This window comes from Ctenopharyngodon idella, chromosome 24 (assembly GCF_019924925.1).
Source record: "Ctenopharyngodon idella isolate HZGC_01 chromosome 24, HZGC01, whole genome shotgun sequence".
Taxonomy (NCBI): Eukaryota; Metazoa; Chordata; class Actinopteri; order Cypriniformes; family Xenocyprididae; genus Ctenopharyngodon; species Ctenopharyngodon idella.
The window spans coordinates 4,039,242-4,057,438 of record NC_067243.1 but is presented as its reverse complement, the minus strand read 5'-3'; the positions used below and the strand labels follow the sequence as shown (position 1 = coordinate 4,057,438).

Genomic DNA, 18,197 nt, shown 5'->3' with positions numbered 1-18,197 from the left:
GGTCGTCATACCGCCGCTGCGTTCCTCCTTGATTTTAAGGGCTCGCTCCCGGAGTAGACGATCTCGGACCGGGCGCTTGGTGATGTACCTGGTTCCATCGCTCCGGACTTTCACCTTCCACTCCATCTTGGGTTCGGAAGGCCGGGCGACCTGCGGACTCATTCCCAGCAGGCCATGGGCAAACTCCACAGCTGACTGCTGCTGGACCAGGTGCACGTAGCTCTGGTACTGTCGCGTGTGGACGTCGGACGCTTTCGATAAGGCGGCGATCCGAGTCCTCAGGGATCCCTCGTCCTCCGCGGGAGACTCCGAAGGGTTGCTGTGGTCGGGACTGCCGCTCCTGACGGACGAGCCGCGAAGGTTCTTCTGGTTGGTGAGGCTGATCATCCTGTGCTCCGGCGAACGGTCCATCGCGAGCGGCGTGCTGCGCGAGCTCTCGGCCGTGTTGTACGCGCTCGAACTGTCCTTGTCCGACTTCTCCGGATGCTCGCTGATGTCCGCCAGCTTCTTCGGATGCCGCTGATGCGCCCGCATGATGTTCTGGCACTCCAGCTCGATGCTGCGCAGCTCCTCGTTGAGCAGCCGGAGCTCGTGTTCGACGCCGCTGCACTCGATGGTGCTGCTGCGCGTGTAGAAGAGGTCGTACTCGCCGCTGTTGCGGATCTGACACTTGAGCTCCAGCAGCTGCTGATATCGGTCTCCTTCGGGAGCGTCCTTCTCCAGACCGCGTTCGGACGGCGAGCCGTCGTGGCTCTGACCGGCGGCCTCTCGCCGCTGACGCAGACACCTCGACAGTTTCTTCTGGATCTGAGCGAGGACGTTCTTCTCTGATCCGTCCGGTGGACTGATCTTCTGGGGATTGTAGGAGCAGGACGCCGTGATGTTTTCTTCTGGAGCTCCTTTGGCCTGCAGGGGGATTTGAGTGAGAATTATTCATGTGGAACTTCATTCATTAATGAGTTTTTGAGTTCATTTGGGAGACGGTACGAATGAATTACAGCAATGCAAGTTTATCTGCTCTTGTTTGAATTGTCAAACTGGCACATATAGAACAAGAAATGATTCAGAATGTTCTTCTAACACGAGCAATGCGCTGCAAAAATGATGCTCTTACTCTGTATTTTTGTCTTGTTTTCCAGTAAGACTTAATATCTTAAGTTATTTCGCTTCTCCTGTAAATGTATTTAAGGATGTTTAGATATTCTTAATACTGAGGAGGAACATCATTTTTTTGCAGTGTGAACATTTTAAAAGAAAGTTTTTCAAAAGCTCAAACCCCATGAAGTCCGAGATGTTTTCTGGTTGGTCTCACCTTCTCTTCCTCCTCTCTGGCCGCTCTGTTCATCTCCTCCTCCTCTTCTCTCCTCTGCTCCTCCAGCATCTCCATCTTCAGCTCCTCCAAGAATTCGCTGTGTTCATCATCCAGCCACGGCTCCTCCTGAAACAGCAGAAACCGCCAGCAGCTGTGGGTGAATCTCAGCAAACATCTGCAGACCATTCATTTCCCTCCAAAACCTACATTCTGCATGAAGTAAATGCATTGTGACATTATGTGATGATATTTGTTTCAGTACAAGCCTGAAGTCAACTTCATCTAAACAAACCGAACATGATTTATAGTGAAGAAATGCACAACTCATTATCCTGAAGCACCAATCTGTCACTGTTACTATGGAAACGGGAATCTGAATTAACAGTGTCTGATCACTCCCATGATGCACTGCGAATGATGTTACTGGACCAGTTTCTCAAAACTCTCAAACTACATATACTGTACCTGAATATTTGTTATAAACTTCTCATACTTACAGAGAGTTTAGTTCTATTATTTTTTATTCTTATCGTTGTTGTTGATTTAATTATGTAAATGTTCTTCCTGTTTCTGTCCTGTTTTACAGTAAAAATATCGAAAATTCTTAAATCAAGATACATTTACTTGATAGGCAAAAAAACTTAATTTACTGAAAAATTATGCTTAAAATTATTGTTAGATTATGAACAGATATCTGTCAATGGGGTCAGAAAAATTATTTAACTAGATTATTTTTCTGACCTCACTGGCGGAAATTTATTCTTGTTTAAAGCAAAAGCTTAATTTTGATATGTTAATATCTTAAATTTTTCAGTAAACAACACTCAGTATCTTCAGCTTCTCCAGTAAATGTATCTTGATTTAAGAATATTTACATATTTGTGCTGGAAAACAAGACAGAAACACTGAGGAAGAACAGAGTTTTTATAGTGTAGGTAGAATGATTTTCAGTACTATATAGCAAAAAAAAATTATGAAAATTAAGCACATTTCACCCAAAAATTCTCATAGTACTGTAATGAAAATGTAAAAATTTTTGCCACACTGTAATATGAAAATCTATTTAAATTCCCTTGAAAAATGGTAACGGTCCCAAAAATAGGCTACATTTCTTTCTTTTCAACTGAAATACGAGCTGACCATTTCTTCATTAAATTCTCTCAGCTGTTCATTGTGTTTTAGGGCTGTGATGTGAGAAACGCATTACGTTTGTGTCACTTTTTATGACGTCTACATCACAGACATTATGTGAAGTAATGTTCTCTGCAGATCTTTGAAGGCGTAATGAACCGGAGCGGTCAGCAGACGGACACAACAAACACAGCGAATGAGCCTCAAACATCTTTCATTCATCTGTATGGATGTGTTTAATTAGACGGTTGTTTCTCGTGTGACCCGAGGACTGAACCCGGACAATATCAAAAAGCTGTTCGTTTTTATTGGCTACTGTTTGGAAGTCGACGAAAATCGAACATGTTGATGTGAATGTGCTGGACATCTGACCGTCTGAATCACTGTAAATGTCAACGCTTTTGTGTTCTGTAGATGGAGGTTCATGTGTGTTTGTGAGGTTGGATATTGTTAAACACAAATATGAGTGTGTGAATTACAGGAGTGTGTTACTCAAGTAAATTCAGTGCAAGTTGGAGATAAGTCTCATAACTCTGTATATGTGTATGTTTGTGTGTTCATACCTGCATTTCCGGCCTGGCGACCAGCAGAACAATATTCCTGCTTTCTTCATTAGTTAGAACGGCCACAGCTTCCTGTCTGTCCTGAACGTCCTGCCCATTGATCTGTCAATCACACACATCAGCCAATGAGAAGCAGCATATAGTTTATTAGAAAAAAATACACGGCAAAAAATGAAAATACATTTCCTCAGTGTTTCTGTCTTGTTTTCCAGCACAAATATCTAAACGTTCTTAAATCAAGAAACATTTACTGGAGAAGAGAAATGATATCATAAAAATTAAGGGAGAAACAAGAAAAAAAATCTGCATGACATGCAAGAAAAAAAACAAGTAAATGCAGATAATCGTGCTCGCAATTTACTATTTTGTTCCCTTGATTTGCTAAATCGTACATACAATTTACTATTTGGTCCCCTCGATTTGCTACCTCGATTAGCTAAATTGTGCACGCAATTTACTACCTCGATTTGCTAAATCGTGCGGACGATGTACTATTTTGTTCCCTCGATTTGCTAAATTGTGCGCGATTTACTAATTCGTCCCCTCGATTTGCTAAACCGTTTCCTCGATTTACTAAATGGTACATACGATATACTATTTGGTCCACTCCATTTGTGCAATTTACTACCTCGATTTGCTAAATCGTGTGCACGATTTACTATTTTGTTCCTGTGATTTGCTAAATCGTGTGCACGATTTACTATTTTGTTCCTGTGATTTGCTAAATCGTGCGCACGTAAAAATCCGTAAAAATCTGTTAATGTGGTCAGAAAAATAATCTTGTTTTCTCTTTGAATTAAGTTTATTTTTCTGAGTCCATTGGCAGATATTTGTTTTGTTTTAGGCTTAAACTCAGTACATTTTGATGATTTTTCATTAAACAAGACTGAATATCTTCAGTCATTTCGCTTCAGTAAATGTGTCTTGATTTAAGATTGTTTAGATATTTGTGCTGGAAAACAAGACAGAAACACATCATTTTTTTGCAGTGGAACACACATGAACATCTCAACATCTCTCTCACTAGAATCTATTTAGTTTTTCGATTTCATTTGGTGCCGCCAGCGCCGCAGAAACAACACGATTCATCCTGGAGCTTGTGAGTTTGTGGATGATTTTATTAGGAAACACCTCCAGCATGTTTTCCTGACAGACTGCAGCTAAAAATACGCCAGCAGATTCCATCAGAGTAATGACTCCGACAGGACCCCTGCTTTCCTTCAGGTCCTGTAGGAAGGTCTGTGAGTCGATCTTCCCCTCGGGTCTCATCAGAAGCTCGTTCTCCGCTGCGGGCCCGTTCCTCTGAGGTCTAATGTGCCGCTATTAAAAATTAATGAGCCGCTGGGTGCGAGACAATAGCTGACGTGCAGAAACACAGACGTTTAACGAGTCAAAGGTGAAGTTACCTGTAAAATACGGTCTCCTTCTCGGATTCGACCGTCTCGGGCGGCGATGCTGTTCGGCTCGATCTGAGAATGAAAGCAAACATTGTTCAGATTAGTGACGGTCATTCGGAATTCTGCTCTGGATCATTTAAATCTGATTGGTCGATGCTTCAAGACTCCAACCAATCCTGTTCTCATCTGCGATTGATTGATTGATTGGTTTAGTGCCCACCCACTTTTTTCCTCATAGGTATTTTTAAAAGTCTTAATTTAAAACCAACCAGCTACAAGGTGAATCACACCATTACAAAAAAAAAACAAGATAAAAATACTAGGGAAGAACATGTGTTCTCACCCAAACTCTCTGATTGGTGGAATTTTTGAACAGCATCATGGGTAATGTTGTTTTTCACCAGGAATTCTGCTGTTTAACACAATTCTTTACAAAATAGGTTTAAATAATGCGAACTGATGTCTTCAACATACATTAACAACCTTGTATCTCACAGTAGGTCTGTTTTTAATGGTTTAAAAGTTCAAAATCAATTCCTTTATGGGCAAAATGAATGGTATTTTTACTTCTGCTGCTCTCTATGGAGGCCGTTCTCAACAGCCAATCAATCAATGGCTGTCAGACTCCGTCCAATCACAGTGTCGAGTTTATCTGTCTTCATTAGATCACAAAATCCCTCCGGTTGAACGTGACTCTGTTACTGTTCTGAGAACGACACTAACTGAGGATTTATCATTGTGAACATCTACTAACTAATAAAATAAAGCGCATGAATGAATGCGAATCTCTCAGTGTGTTTCACTCGGATCTCATAATTCTGTTACAGCTTTTCTTTCTTTCCCGGTATAACGGCGCCGTTCATCACCGCCGCGCTGTAATATCGCTGATGCCACGGCTCTCTGCTCTTCAATTTTATGGAGTGGAGATTTTAATAAGCCTGTAAGCGCTGACGGATCTGTATTCAAACGCACACGCGGCCGCTGAGACCTGATGAATCTGAGACGACTTCTAATGAAGCCCAGAACTGAACACACATCAGCTCTATTCACAAACACACGGACAGAAAACTAAAGTACCATTCATAGATCTTACTCTGTATATGTGTGTGTATATGCAGGATAACATTTGTATAGATGTACATAGACACCGGGGCTAGTTGTCACAGTCTACAGTATATCTCAGATTTTGTTTTTTTTTACTATAGATTGTATTTTATTTAACATTTTGTTTAAATTAAAGATAGCACTGTGATAACTTACCACATATATGTGACAACATGCCCCGGGGTAGGGTGTTAAATGGCTTGAATGCCTTCAATACCAGTATAAACGTTCAAAAGTGTGTGTTCCTATAGTCAAGACTTCAAAGTTTGTGTCTATAAACAGAAACTGACTTCAGTATTCACTGGAGTGAAGTGTGACAACTAGCCCCGGCATCTTCTAAACAGTATAAAAGGTTAATGAACTCACAATTTGTTTTCAAAGACATTTTTAAAGATTTTCAGGGTTTATAAACAGTCGCTCTAATTAAGGTTTATAACTCATCTGAATGGAAACTAATGACTAATTGTCATTTATTTATGTTCATCACTTCCTGTACCATGAAAACAAACATTTCTAATATTAAAGTGAGGAAAACAAAGGCACGTAAGGAGGAGCGTTGAATCAAACGTCACATGTTTGCTTTGGGTTCCTCACGCTCTCCCATAATTCCTTGTCTGTTTGTTGATTGTTTATGCTCATCATTGGCTGGTTGTTTCATGTCTGTGAACTGAAGTAGACGGAGTGTCTCTAAACACATGGAGCTGATGTTCGCGTGTGAACGCACTCACCTCGCTGACGTAGATGGCGATGTCGTCCTCATCATCCGTCCTGTAACACAGCGTGAGGCCGAGCTTCTCCTGACTGCTCATCCGACACAGTTCAACCTCCTGCAGGGAACAAAGACGCCGTAAAGAGACTGCAGCCACAAGAGAAATGGTTGTTGATATTCATATGGACTTTGTCTTTGGTCAAAAAGGTATCAGTAAAAAGAAACTGCACTGAAAACAGAACTCAAGAATCGCTAGTAAATTTCATGGTAACAAAAATCAAAATAAGAGCGAAAATAAATCTTAATATCTTCAACCGTGTGACAGTTTCTCCCAGTTTCCCAACACGTCAAATATTGATTAACGCTTTGAAGCCTCTTCCAAGGAAATCATTCCATTTGCTATGCGCCGTTTTCACCAAAGCTGATGTTTATTTTGTAAATAAGTTTGTAATTATGTTAATGATCATTAATTTATTCAGTCATTCAGGCGGTCGCTGTGAATCCCGGTGATAGGGATGAAAAATTCATGTGCTGTTTCTGTTTGTAAAAACTGAAGAATCATTCTCAACATGAGCTCAGAGACGCCTGAGACGACAACAAACCAACAAAACAATCTCTTCATGAAGTCACTGATCAAGTTCTCTTACTCACATTAATCCAAGATACATTTACTTGAGATATAAAGTCTTATAATACTGGAAAATATATCAAAATCAAATGAAACGAGAACAAATATCGGGGTCAGAAAACTAATCTTGTTTTCCCTTTGAATTAAGATTATTTTTCTGACTCTGTTATTGGATATTTGTTCTTCACTTTATTTTGATACATTTTTCAGAAAACAAGACTTCATATGTTTTAATAAGATTGTTTAGATATTTATACTGGAAAACAAGACCAAAATACTGTGTGAGAAAATCGTTTTTTTGCCGTGCATTTCAGACTCTGTGCCGAACATCCCAGCAGGTGAAAGTCACGGATGGCTGGCGCTCAGGGTCACGGAGAGGTCAGAGATTCCATATTTCATCCACAGACGTCCAGCGACTGACTGATTACACGCCTCAGTGTCACGACAACCTCAAGAACAAAAGAGGAGAAACGTGCAACACCTGCAGCCATGAGTCACAGACCCCTGAGATCCTCCAGAGATCCTGCAGCAGCCGCCGGCTCAGAGTCCAGCGCTGATAATGACTCTCTAGAGCAACACCACCGGACCGACGGAGGGAAACTATCATCTGACTCGTGTCATTTTGTTGTCATCCAGATGAGCGCTTGGATCTTTAATTGAGTGTTTCAGGAGGACTCGAGAGCAAAATCACTGATGAGAGACACACATGCACACGCACACACACACACACACACACTCTCACACACTCACATTCACACTCTGTAATATTAGTGATGTGATCTAACCCAGAATTACTGGATGAAAAAAAACAAGTAAATATATAGAGAATCACACAAAGTTATCACGCATGACAGTAAAAACCCACCCAGAAGACCATAGCAACTCCCTAGCAACCAACCAGAACTCCATAGTAACTGCATAGCAACTCCCTAACAATCACATAGAACACAATAGAAACTACATAACTTCCAAGTAACCACCTCTTACTCCATAGCAAATTCATAGCTCCCTAGTATTTACCCAGAATACCACAGCAATTGCCTAGCAACTCCCTAGCAGCCTCATAAACAATCACCCAAAACACCATTGCATGCATGGCAACTCCCTAGCAACAACCAAAAATATCATATCATATCAACCACATATAGACACAAGACAGTAAACAGCGACCCAGAATATCGTAGCAACTGCATGGCAAATCCCTAGTAACCACCAAGAAACACCATAGCATCTGCCTAGCAACTCCCTAGCAACAGTCAATAATATCCTATCAACCACATAGCGATGCATAGCTGTCACAAAAGATGGTAAACAACCACCCAGAATACCCTAGAATATACCTGGAACACCCTAGCAACAACCTACAACTCAAATGCAACAGCATGGCAACCCCCTAGCAACCAACTAGAGCACCACAGCTACTTCCTGACACCCAACCAGAGCACTATAGCAACTGCATGGCAACCAATCAGAGCACTATAACCAATGCATGGCTACTTCCTAAGGAACCACCTAGAACACCATAGCAACTTCCTAGCAACCACTCAGAACAGCATAGAAACTGCATGGCAACCTCCTGGCAACCAATCAGAGCACTATAACCACTGCATGACTTCTTCCTAAGGAACCACCTAGAATACCATAGCAACTTCCTAGTAGCAACCACTCAGAACAGCATGGCAACTCCATAGCAACTCCTTAGCAACTACCCAAAACACCATATCAGCTGCATGGCAACTCCCTGGCAACCAATCAGATAACTATAACCACTGTATGACTACTTCCTAAGGAACCGCCTAGAACATCATAGTAACTTCCTATCAACCACTCAGAACAGCATAGAAACTGCATGACAACTCCTTAGCAACTACCCAGAACACAAAATCAACTGCATAGCAACTCCCTGGCAACCAATCGGAGCACTATAACTACTGCATGGCTACTTCCTAAGGAACCACCTAGAACACCATAGCAACTTACTATCAACCATTCTGAACAGCATAGCAACTGCATGGCAACTCCCTAGCAACTACCCAGAACACCAAATCAACAGCATAGCAACTCCCTGGCAACCAATCAGAGCACTATAACTACTGCATGGCTACTTCCTAAGGAACCACCCAGAACACTATAGCAACTTCCTAGCAACTACTCAGAACAGCATTACAACTCCCTAGACCCTAGTAACCACCAAGTGAATCCTAGCAATCACATAGCAACGCCTAAGTAACCACAAAACACACATGCTACATGGCAGCAGCTTCAGCATGGGCAGACATCACGTTCTTCATAAAATGTAAACATCTGTAACCCTGTCATCTTTGAAATGTAAGAAAACAACTATTTAACATCAAAATACAATGACAATCAAGATGAACTAAACCCAGTCTGAGTGTTTTCTGCAGTTTCCCCTCTCTCATCTGTTTCAGAACGAGTGTTTCTCACTGACAGACCGTCACACGTATTGTTTCTCTCTGTATCTGAATAATGAGCGTCACTCCTGCGCACTCAGCTCTCTCTCCGCCGTGTGAGATATTTTACAGGCGTGTGTTAAGTGGCGGTAACTCAGTCCTGCGTTCACTTCCCCAAGCATGAAATCACAAGCGCACGGGCTGTAATAGCATTAGCGCTCGAGAATGAAGCGTGCACGATGCCGTCTAATATATTACATTTGCTCTGCGTTAATGGGTACAGACAGAACACAAATACACCCGCAAGTCTCCCGTGAGGAGAACACGACCTCAGCGAACACATGCATTTGCAAGACGCTTTTATCCAAAGTGACTCACATTGCATTCAAGCTATATATTTTATCAGTTAAAATACTGACACACAATGCTCCTTCCCACAATGCCTCTGCCCTAAAATGACTCGGGGTGTGATTACGTTCATCCACAGCACTTCATGTACTATTGAGGAGGCTGATGACATCATCTGTCAATCTGACATCATCTGACAGTGACAAATGAAGCTGCTCAACAGGAGAAAGTCATCAAAACTGTAGTTTGGATCGCATTAACAGCCTACAGTTTCACACTGAAACTACACTCTTGTTTTCCAGCACAAACATTCTGAAATCAAGATGCATTTACTGGAGAAACAAAATGGCTTTTGATATTAAGGCTTGTTTACTGGAAAACTCTTGGAAAGAGTGAAATCATCAGCGCGGTGGGTTCGGTGAGCGATTCGAGCATCATCTGTCAGCAGACGCCCGCAGGAGAGACTCAGACTCTATTACAGGCGGGACGGCTCCTCGGATCGGGACGGGTCCATTATAACGGACGGCGTGTCAGCGGTTATTAATGGAGGAGAGCGTCGGGAGAAATTCTCACCTCGTACTCAAAGTCATCGGTCCTCTCGGCGTCTGCCGCCATGTTGGAGAGATACTCGCTGCCCTCGAAGTATTCCTGATCCATCGTGTGCAGAGAGTGACAGCTGCAGAGAAGAATCACATGACCTCATTAACATCAGCTTTAATTCTAGACAAATGCTGATTGTGCTTCATCAAACTCCTCAAAAACAGACATTAACACAAATATTTAACACAGTAACACTGTCAACTATATCATGAAACGCACCAATAAAATGATATAAAATGTCTCGTTCCACAATATCAGACGTTGGTTTCCTCATGTAGAGAAGCACAAGAGGCGGTGAGGAACGAGAGCAGAGAATGCAGATGTCAGCAGAGTCAAACACACACAATGCATCTTCAGTAGAGATGAGAATTGAATTGAGCGTCTCCGCACACGCGTGTTCATGAAATGAATCTCCTGTCATGTGCAGCTGCTGATAATGTGACGAGAGAGCGGCTCCGTGTCTAATTCATCTTCATAAATCACATCTGCTGCCCTCAAGGTTTCTGTTATCTTTATTATTATTCTTTATTCTCTGTGCGTGATCATCGTTCATAAGTCTCTGTTTCAGATCGTTTCTCTGGTACGATCAAGCGGTTTATGATCTGCTCTGGGACACGGCGGGAACAGCATTTGTTGAGTCTGTAAAACGAGCTCAACGCTGACGGAGCAGCTGATGCCAAACTGATCTGATCTGATCCGCTCGTTTGGATTCAGATCCAAAGAAATATGCTGAAGTGAAACTCAACACAGGTGATGCATTCTGGGAAATGAAGTGTTCTTCCATCCTGCTGTACAAACGTTCATTTAGTAAATATGCTGAAATATAACAAATAAATATGATTTTATATGAGTGACATTTCAAACATCTGGAAGTGTGACCCACCTATCCATCCATCCATCCATCCATCCATCCATCCATCTATCTATCACTCTACCAATCCATCCATTGCTGTATCCATCCATCACACTGTCACTCGGTCCATCCATCCATCCATCCATCCATCCATCACTCTATCCATCCATCTATCACTCTACCAATCCATCCATTGCTGTATCCATCACACTATCCCTCTATCCATCCATCCATCGCTCTATCCATCCATCCATCCATTTATTGCCCCATCCATCCATCCATCCATCACTCTATCCATCCATCCATCTCTGTATCCATCATCTATCATTCATTGCTCTATTCATCCATCTATCTATCGCTCTATCCATCATCCATCTATCCATCCATCCATCACTCTATTATCCACCCATCTATCTATCTATCTATCTATCTATCTATCTATCTATCTATCTATCTCTGCTCCTTCAAACTTCAAGGTCATTTCAATTCATAGTTAATGAATTTGCTTTTCTATTTAAAAAAAATACAGTTGTATGAATTTCTTTGAATTTAAATTCTTAATTCTACCTCCTTAAATTAAAATTTTGATTTGCAATTCTGCATCCTGTTTGCAACTCAAATGCAAATTCATGAACTGAACTGAAATTTTAAAGGCATTCACATGCACAACCTGATAAAATCCTCCGGGAGTGGCGTTGAGGACAGTCAGCTGGTTCATAAATGGCAAACAGTCCAGATGAGACTAAATTATTTACTGATCCATATTTCCAGGAACCATCACAGCAACAACATCCACTAAGAATTCTCCAACGCTTTTCTTCAGAAGGACAAAGGGATTTAAAATATCCAAATCAGCATACGACTCACCGAAGGGAGTTTAGAAACAAAACATGGATCTTGAGCGGGTGACAAATTTTAGACTATGAATTATCAATGGGCCATTGTGCAGCATTAATTACCTCCCTAACACCCTCTCTGCGCTTCAGACGCTTTCAATTAACTTCCCAGCATCCCCTGCGCAGCTTGTTTTGCAGTTCCTCTGTCTCCAGGGGAGAAACCCAGATACTCTTCATGCTAAACTTTATCTTGTTCCTGCTTTGGTTCTCCTGAGAGACGAACTCCACAACAAGAAAGAGAGAATTAGGAAAGATTTCCGCACTGTTTTCGAGGAAACCCCATGATGTGGTTTTTACCTGTCCGACAGGAGGAACGGGCAGATGTCCGGCACGGGTGGTGTGGCAGGACGGAGTTTGGCCAAAGCCATGATGTGCTCGAAGGTGATTTCCGTCTGCGTGCACACGTCCACCACCTGGACATCCTGGCATGACCCCTGACCCCGGGGTAAAGGTGTCCGCCGGAGCACCTGCACCACGATGGGATCTTTGGCGCTACGGAAAGCTTCAACCGCCTCCTCATGGCTCGCTCTCGACAGATCCCTCCCGTTCACCTGTAACCGGCAAGAAACGATGATTTACACACTGATTTCATCTCAAACATAGTATATCTGCATTCATGTAACTATTTCTTTACACAAGCACAGACTGATACAGTCCAGAACAACAGAGCGACTGCATGTCTATTCATCAGTAATCTGTAATTAAACTCTCAGGGAATGAATTGAGCAGATTGAGTCTCACAGGACACTGATTGGCTATTAATGACACACATTATATCATCCGGCAGCCGCTGGGAAACCTTTCAAAGCATCATTTAGATGTGATCTGGAGAGGTGTGCGTCTCTCAATCTAAAGTAAATCATACATGAGAGTGTCTGAATCCATCACAGTGAAGAGCGATCAGACGATTGTGTCCAAATGATGGGAGTTTGATCTCAAGTACTGGTTAGATTCATGTATGTTTCATTGGATCATTTCAAAGAGTTCAGAAATGAGTTTACAGCTCTGAAAATAACAACTTTTGATTCTCTGCCGTTTGAGCAGCTCATGTCAACTTCTGAAGTAGCCAATGGAGTGAGAGTGGGGCGGGGCTATCTGGCCAACTGGCCAATGACAGACAGGGGGCGTGTTCAATGTAAACTGTCATTACTTTCCATTTGGTGGTGCAGAAATGAAACTCTTCACCTTTAAATGTCTACATTCATAATAATTTCAAATACAAAATTAAATATACACCCTAAATCCCCATGCAAATCGTATATATTTCAGAGAAAATCCTTGCTAAAGCAGCTTTCTGAATAATAGAGCAATTACAAGTGTTCCTTTAACGCTATAAATTACAGATGAACATGCGCCACTGGGACGGAGACTGTTTCAATGCAGATGAGACGCCGTTTGACGTCATATAATATTGATGCTTTCATCAGACTCGCTGTTGGAACGACTCAAGCGTGTGTTTGCTGACTGAATGTGAATGAACTGTGCATATGTACAGACGAGGAGAGGCTTCGTTTAGCTCAGTAATTGGCCCGTGGAGAACAATCATGATGAAATAGTCCAGTGAATCTCACCATTTACAGTCTAATTCGGTCAAACCAACACAGACGTATATATACTGCTGTTCCAGCGGCTCACTAGAGACTGTATGGAAGGGAAATTAATGGACAGACACTGGAAAATAATATTAGATTCACTTACATACAGCAAATAATCATGATTATTTAGTCAAACAACACGCTGGTAGTTTCTGTTTTGGTGGAGGAACTGAGAGGCGGGAAAACAAAGGATCGTGGGTAGATAAATGATCTCGCCCGTGGCTCATGACAGACTGCGAGAAAAACGAGCAGATTTGAGGCATTAGCGGTGCTGAATGAATGAAAGGAACCACGCTAAAAGAACGAGAAAGAGGTGTTGGAGGAGTTTCCGCCGTATTGTTTAAATGAGAGCCAGATGGAGCAATTAATCCCAATTGAGGATGTGAATAATAATTATTCCTGCCACGGTGGGCATCTGCCGGCCGGCAACATTCAGACCAGTCCTGATGACGCTGCGGTACAAGTGCTAATGAGGAGAGGAACCTACAGAGGACAACACCTGCTAAACCAACAGAGTATACCCCTCTATATCACCATAAACAATGAGCTAAGCACATATGGAATTTCACTCTAAGTTATAAGAGAATTTAAAGTAACAAACAAGAGGAATTTTATCACACATGACCGTACAGTATGAAAGCCGATAACCGATATATTATTCTTAGAAACTATTTTTTTCCTTTCCAATCATATTTCAAGCAATTCAAAACCATAATGGTGAGACAGTGCACATCTGAAGTGTCTCAGATGAAGGAAATTATCCATTATCAACTTTAATATATCGGCCAAATGTTCTTATCGGACCGATAATGACAATATTAAAATTCAACATATATAATACAGTGGCCGATATATCATGTATCTGTATAATCACACCATATCTGTATCGGCCATTATATGTTCATTTTTAATGTTATCATTATCGGCCTGATAACAAAATTTGGCCGATATATTAAAGTCAATAAATAATGGATTTTTCCTTTCAAATATTAAGAATTATCAGTACCGGCCGATATATGTTAATTTTTAATGTTATCGGTCCGATAAAAAAATTTGGCCAATATATTAAACCCGATGAATAATGGATTAATTTCTTTCAAATATTAAGAATTATCGGTTATCGGTATCAGCCGATATATGTTCAATTTTAATGTTACTGTTATCGGTCCGATAAGAAAATTTGTCAGATATCTTAAAGTCGATAAATAATGGATTAGTGCGCATCTGAGACACTTCAGATGTGCACTGTTCACCATGATGGTTTTGAATTGCTTAAAAATAATTGGAATCACTTCAAAAAGGAAAATACAGTGCAACATGTACAGTGCAAGTTCATCATACAGGCTACATAATATTATAATGAGAACATTATAATTGTGTGCTTGTGTCATGGCTTTTAATGGTGAGACTTTTGCTTTTGTAATCAGGCTCTGAAAATTATAGAAAAATTTGGATTTAGATTTATCAGCTAATATATCGGTTATCGGCTTTCAAATATAAAGAATTATCGGTTATCGGAATCTGCCGATATATGTTCATTTTTAATGTTATCGGTCTGATAAAAAAAAATTGGGCCAATATATTAAAGCCGATAAATAATGGATTATTTCCTTCAGCTGAGACACTTCAGATGCACACTGTTCACCATAATGGTTATGAATTGCTTGAAATATGATTGTAATAAAACAGTATTTAAGAATAATATATCGGTTATCGGCTTTCAAATATAAAGAATTATAAGAATCGGACAAAATTTTATAATATATATATATATACACACACACACACACACACACACACCTGTATTTTCAGGTGCAGTCTGAGTGGTGAATGTGCTGCTGCTGATCTTCACTGTGATTCTGGTAGCAGGTGAAGTTCAATTCAATTCAATTTTTCAATTCACATTTATTTGTATAGCGCTTTTCACGACACATATCGTTTCAAAGCAGCTTTGCAGAGAATGCATGTCAACATTACAATTTAGAGAATGCAGTTAATGTAATATAATAATGTAATAATTTAGGCAATTTAATTTACAATCACTGTTAGCAGTTTAATTGAAGGTCGAAGCAATGAGCTCCTGGAAATAATGAATTACATATTAACAATAATTAGGATATATAGAAAATTGGGAATGTTCATGTTGATCCAGATATTGCGTCATCTGAAGTCAGACAGATGAAGCTGAATGAGCGTCTGTGTCTGTTTGCACATGGATCTACAGCAGCTGCGCTTGGAAAGGCTCGAGGTTTACTCTCTCACACACACTGAAAGCCACTTTAAACAAGCAGCTCATAAATAAAGGAGACAAAGATTGTTTTGACGCCTCGTCTCTGAACCTATCTGCTCCCATTCTCCATCTTCTCATCTTTCAAGTACATTTGAGTGGCTTTAAAATGACGCCGAGCGCTTGATAGTGAGTGAATTAGTATTTCACATACTGTGACCAATGAGCATCACACTAAATCTGAATCCATGTGTGTCCTCTCGATCAAACTGATCAATGGTGAGCTGGAAGAATATATGTTACACGAATACTATTATTTAAGATACAGTGAACTGAAGAATACCTCATATTTTCTCAATTTCTCATATTTTGAACACGTTATTGTAAGTGTAATACTTTATAATAACCTATTTTAGTGGAGTATATACATTTTTGGGTACAATATTATGGTTTGCAATATTTGTATGATTTCAATTCAAATATTTACTCAAATTTGACCAATAAATAACATGTGGTTTGTCACATGATACAACCTGCATTCATTTCAACGGCACACAAGAAAGGTGTCCTAGACGGACAGACTAATATACTCCTCAAACACTGGCTCAGCCCTTTGTGTGCCGGGAATCAATCTACATTTTCATAAACACAATCCAATATGGAGCCGTGCACTTAGCCGGGAAGTGCCATTAAATTCCCAAAAATGTAATTCCGGCCGCTGAAGGGGAGCGAGAGTAACCGGTGTCCCGTCGGCTCTCTGTTCCCGTTCACACGGGCTAAATGTCTCATTTCAATAATAAGTGTCAGGCTAAAATATGACTAGGTACTGTACAGACGTTATGAGTTCATAAATCATTCCCTGACAGACGGATCGGGATATAAAACAGCATTCGGACCACCGGGGAAATCTGACCGTCCCTTTCACACGGCGACACGAGCAGCTAAACAGCAGACCTTCACCTCTGAACATCACCGGCGGCTGTTTTTCACCTTAATGGAGCCACTCTGCTCTGCGGGAGAGCCGCGTCCAGACACATTACACCAATTTCAACCATTTTCTGCTTCAATTCCTCTTCTGACACCCTCGGACCAAACACACTCAGCCATCTGAATACAGAGATTACAGCAAACAAACACTAACTTAAACATTCAGCACACTTCACTTCGATTATGCAACATATTCCCAAGTGAAAATGAATATTCAGTGGGGAAAAAAAAAAAAAAAAAAAAATCAAAGGGCGGGACTAGATTGCATCTGTCAGGATTTGACTGGAGTAAAACCGAAAGAGAGAGACAGAGTAAAACTGGAAATAATTTAAAACTAGTTCCCACCCAATAAAGTGAAGATTAGTGAACGGAAAAGGAAGGGGAAAAGTAAGAGCTGCAGTGTGTAGTATGTTTGCTGTGCACGGTATGCAAATTTTCTGCATACATAGTGTGATGAATGTATCAAATTAAATTAAACATGCAAAATATGCAATTTGCACAATAACTTTGTATTTCAAGGTTGATTGGACAGCACTCACATGCAACGCGATGAGGTCACAGTACAGCATACTACCGTTTGACACTTGCATAATGAGTAGCCTGAAAAAGTAGTATGCAGTATATAGTACAGACTGCAGTATTCAGCAAGTTTAAGCCTGTATTTCAAGTATTAAACAAGTATTCTCTACAATTCTTGTAATTGTAACATACGTTTAATGAATAGCCAGGGAAAGTAGTATGCAGCATATTGTACGGACTGTAGTATTTGGTAAATTTAAGCTAGTATTCCAAGTATTAAACTAGTATTTTCTATTCCAAACTTCATATCTTTGTACTTGCAACTTATATAACGTTTAATGAATAGCCAGGGAAGGTAGTATGCAGTATATAGTACGGATTGAAGTATTCAGCAAGTTTAAGCTAGTATTCCAAGTATTAAACTAAAGTTCTCTATTACAAACTTTTACATCTTTGTACTTGTAACTTATACAATGTTTAATGAATATCCAGGGAAAGTAGTATGCAGTATATAGTACGGACTGCAGTAATCAGCAAGTTTAAGCTTGTATTTCAAGTATTAAACAAGTATCCTCTATTCCAAACTTTTACATTTCTTAACTTATACAATGTTTAATGAGTAGCCACAGAAAGTAGTATGCAGTATATAGTATGGATATAAGTTTAAGCTAGTATTCCAAGTAACAAACTAGTATTTTCTACTCTAAACTTTTCTGTCTTTGTACTTGTAACTTATATAACGTTTAATGAAAAGCCAGGAAAAGTAGTATGCAGTATATAGTACGGACTGCAGTATTCAGTAAGTTTAAGCTAGTATTCCAATCTAGTATTGTCTATTTTCCAATCTTTTACATTTTTATACATGTCCTTATACAATGTTTATGGTTGGGTAATGAAAGTAGTATGCAGTATACAGT

At 40.5% G+C, this 18,197-nt stretch overlaps 1 protein-coding gene across 1 annotated transcript in view; it reads right to left on the bottom strand.

Annotated features, from left to right (window-relative positions):
• LOC127507811 (PDZ domain-containing RING finger protein 4-like) overlaps positions 1-18,197 on the bottom strand; it is a 36,275-nt gene that overhangs the window by 3,361 nt on the left and 14,717 nt on the right. Inside the window, 7 exon segments of the mRNA XM_051885237.1 lie at positions 1-906; positions 1,313-1,438; positions 3,007-3,108; positions 4,413-4,475; positions 6,236-6,334; positions 10,177-10,279; positions 12,250-12,503. Of these exon segments, the coding sequence (XP_051741197.1) occupies positions 1-906; positions 1,313-1,438; positions 3,007-3,108; positions 4,413-4,475; positions 6,236-6,334; positions 10,177-10,279; positions 12,250-12,503 (1,653 nt within the window).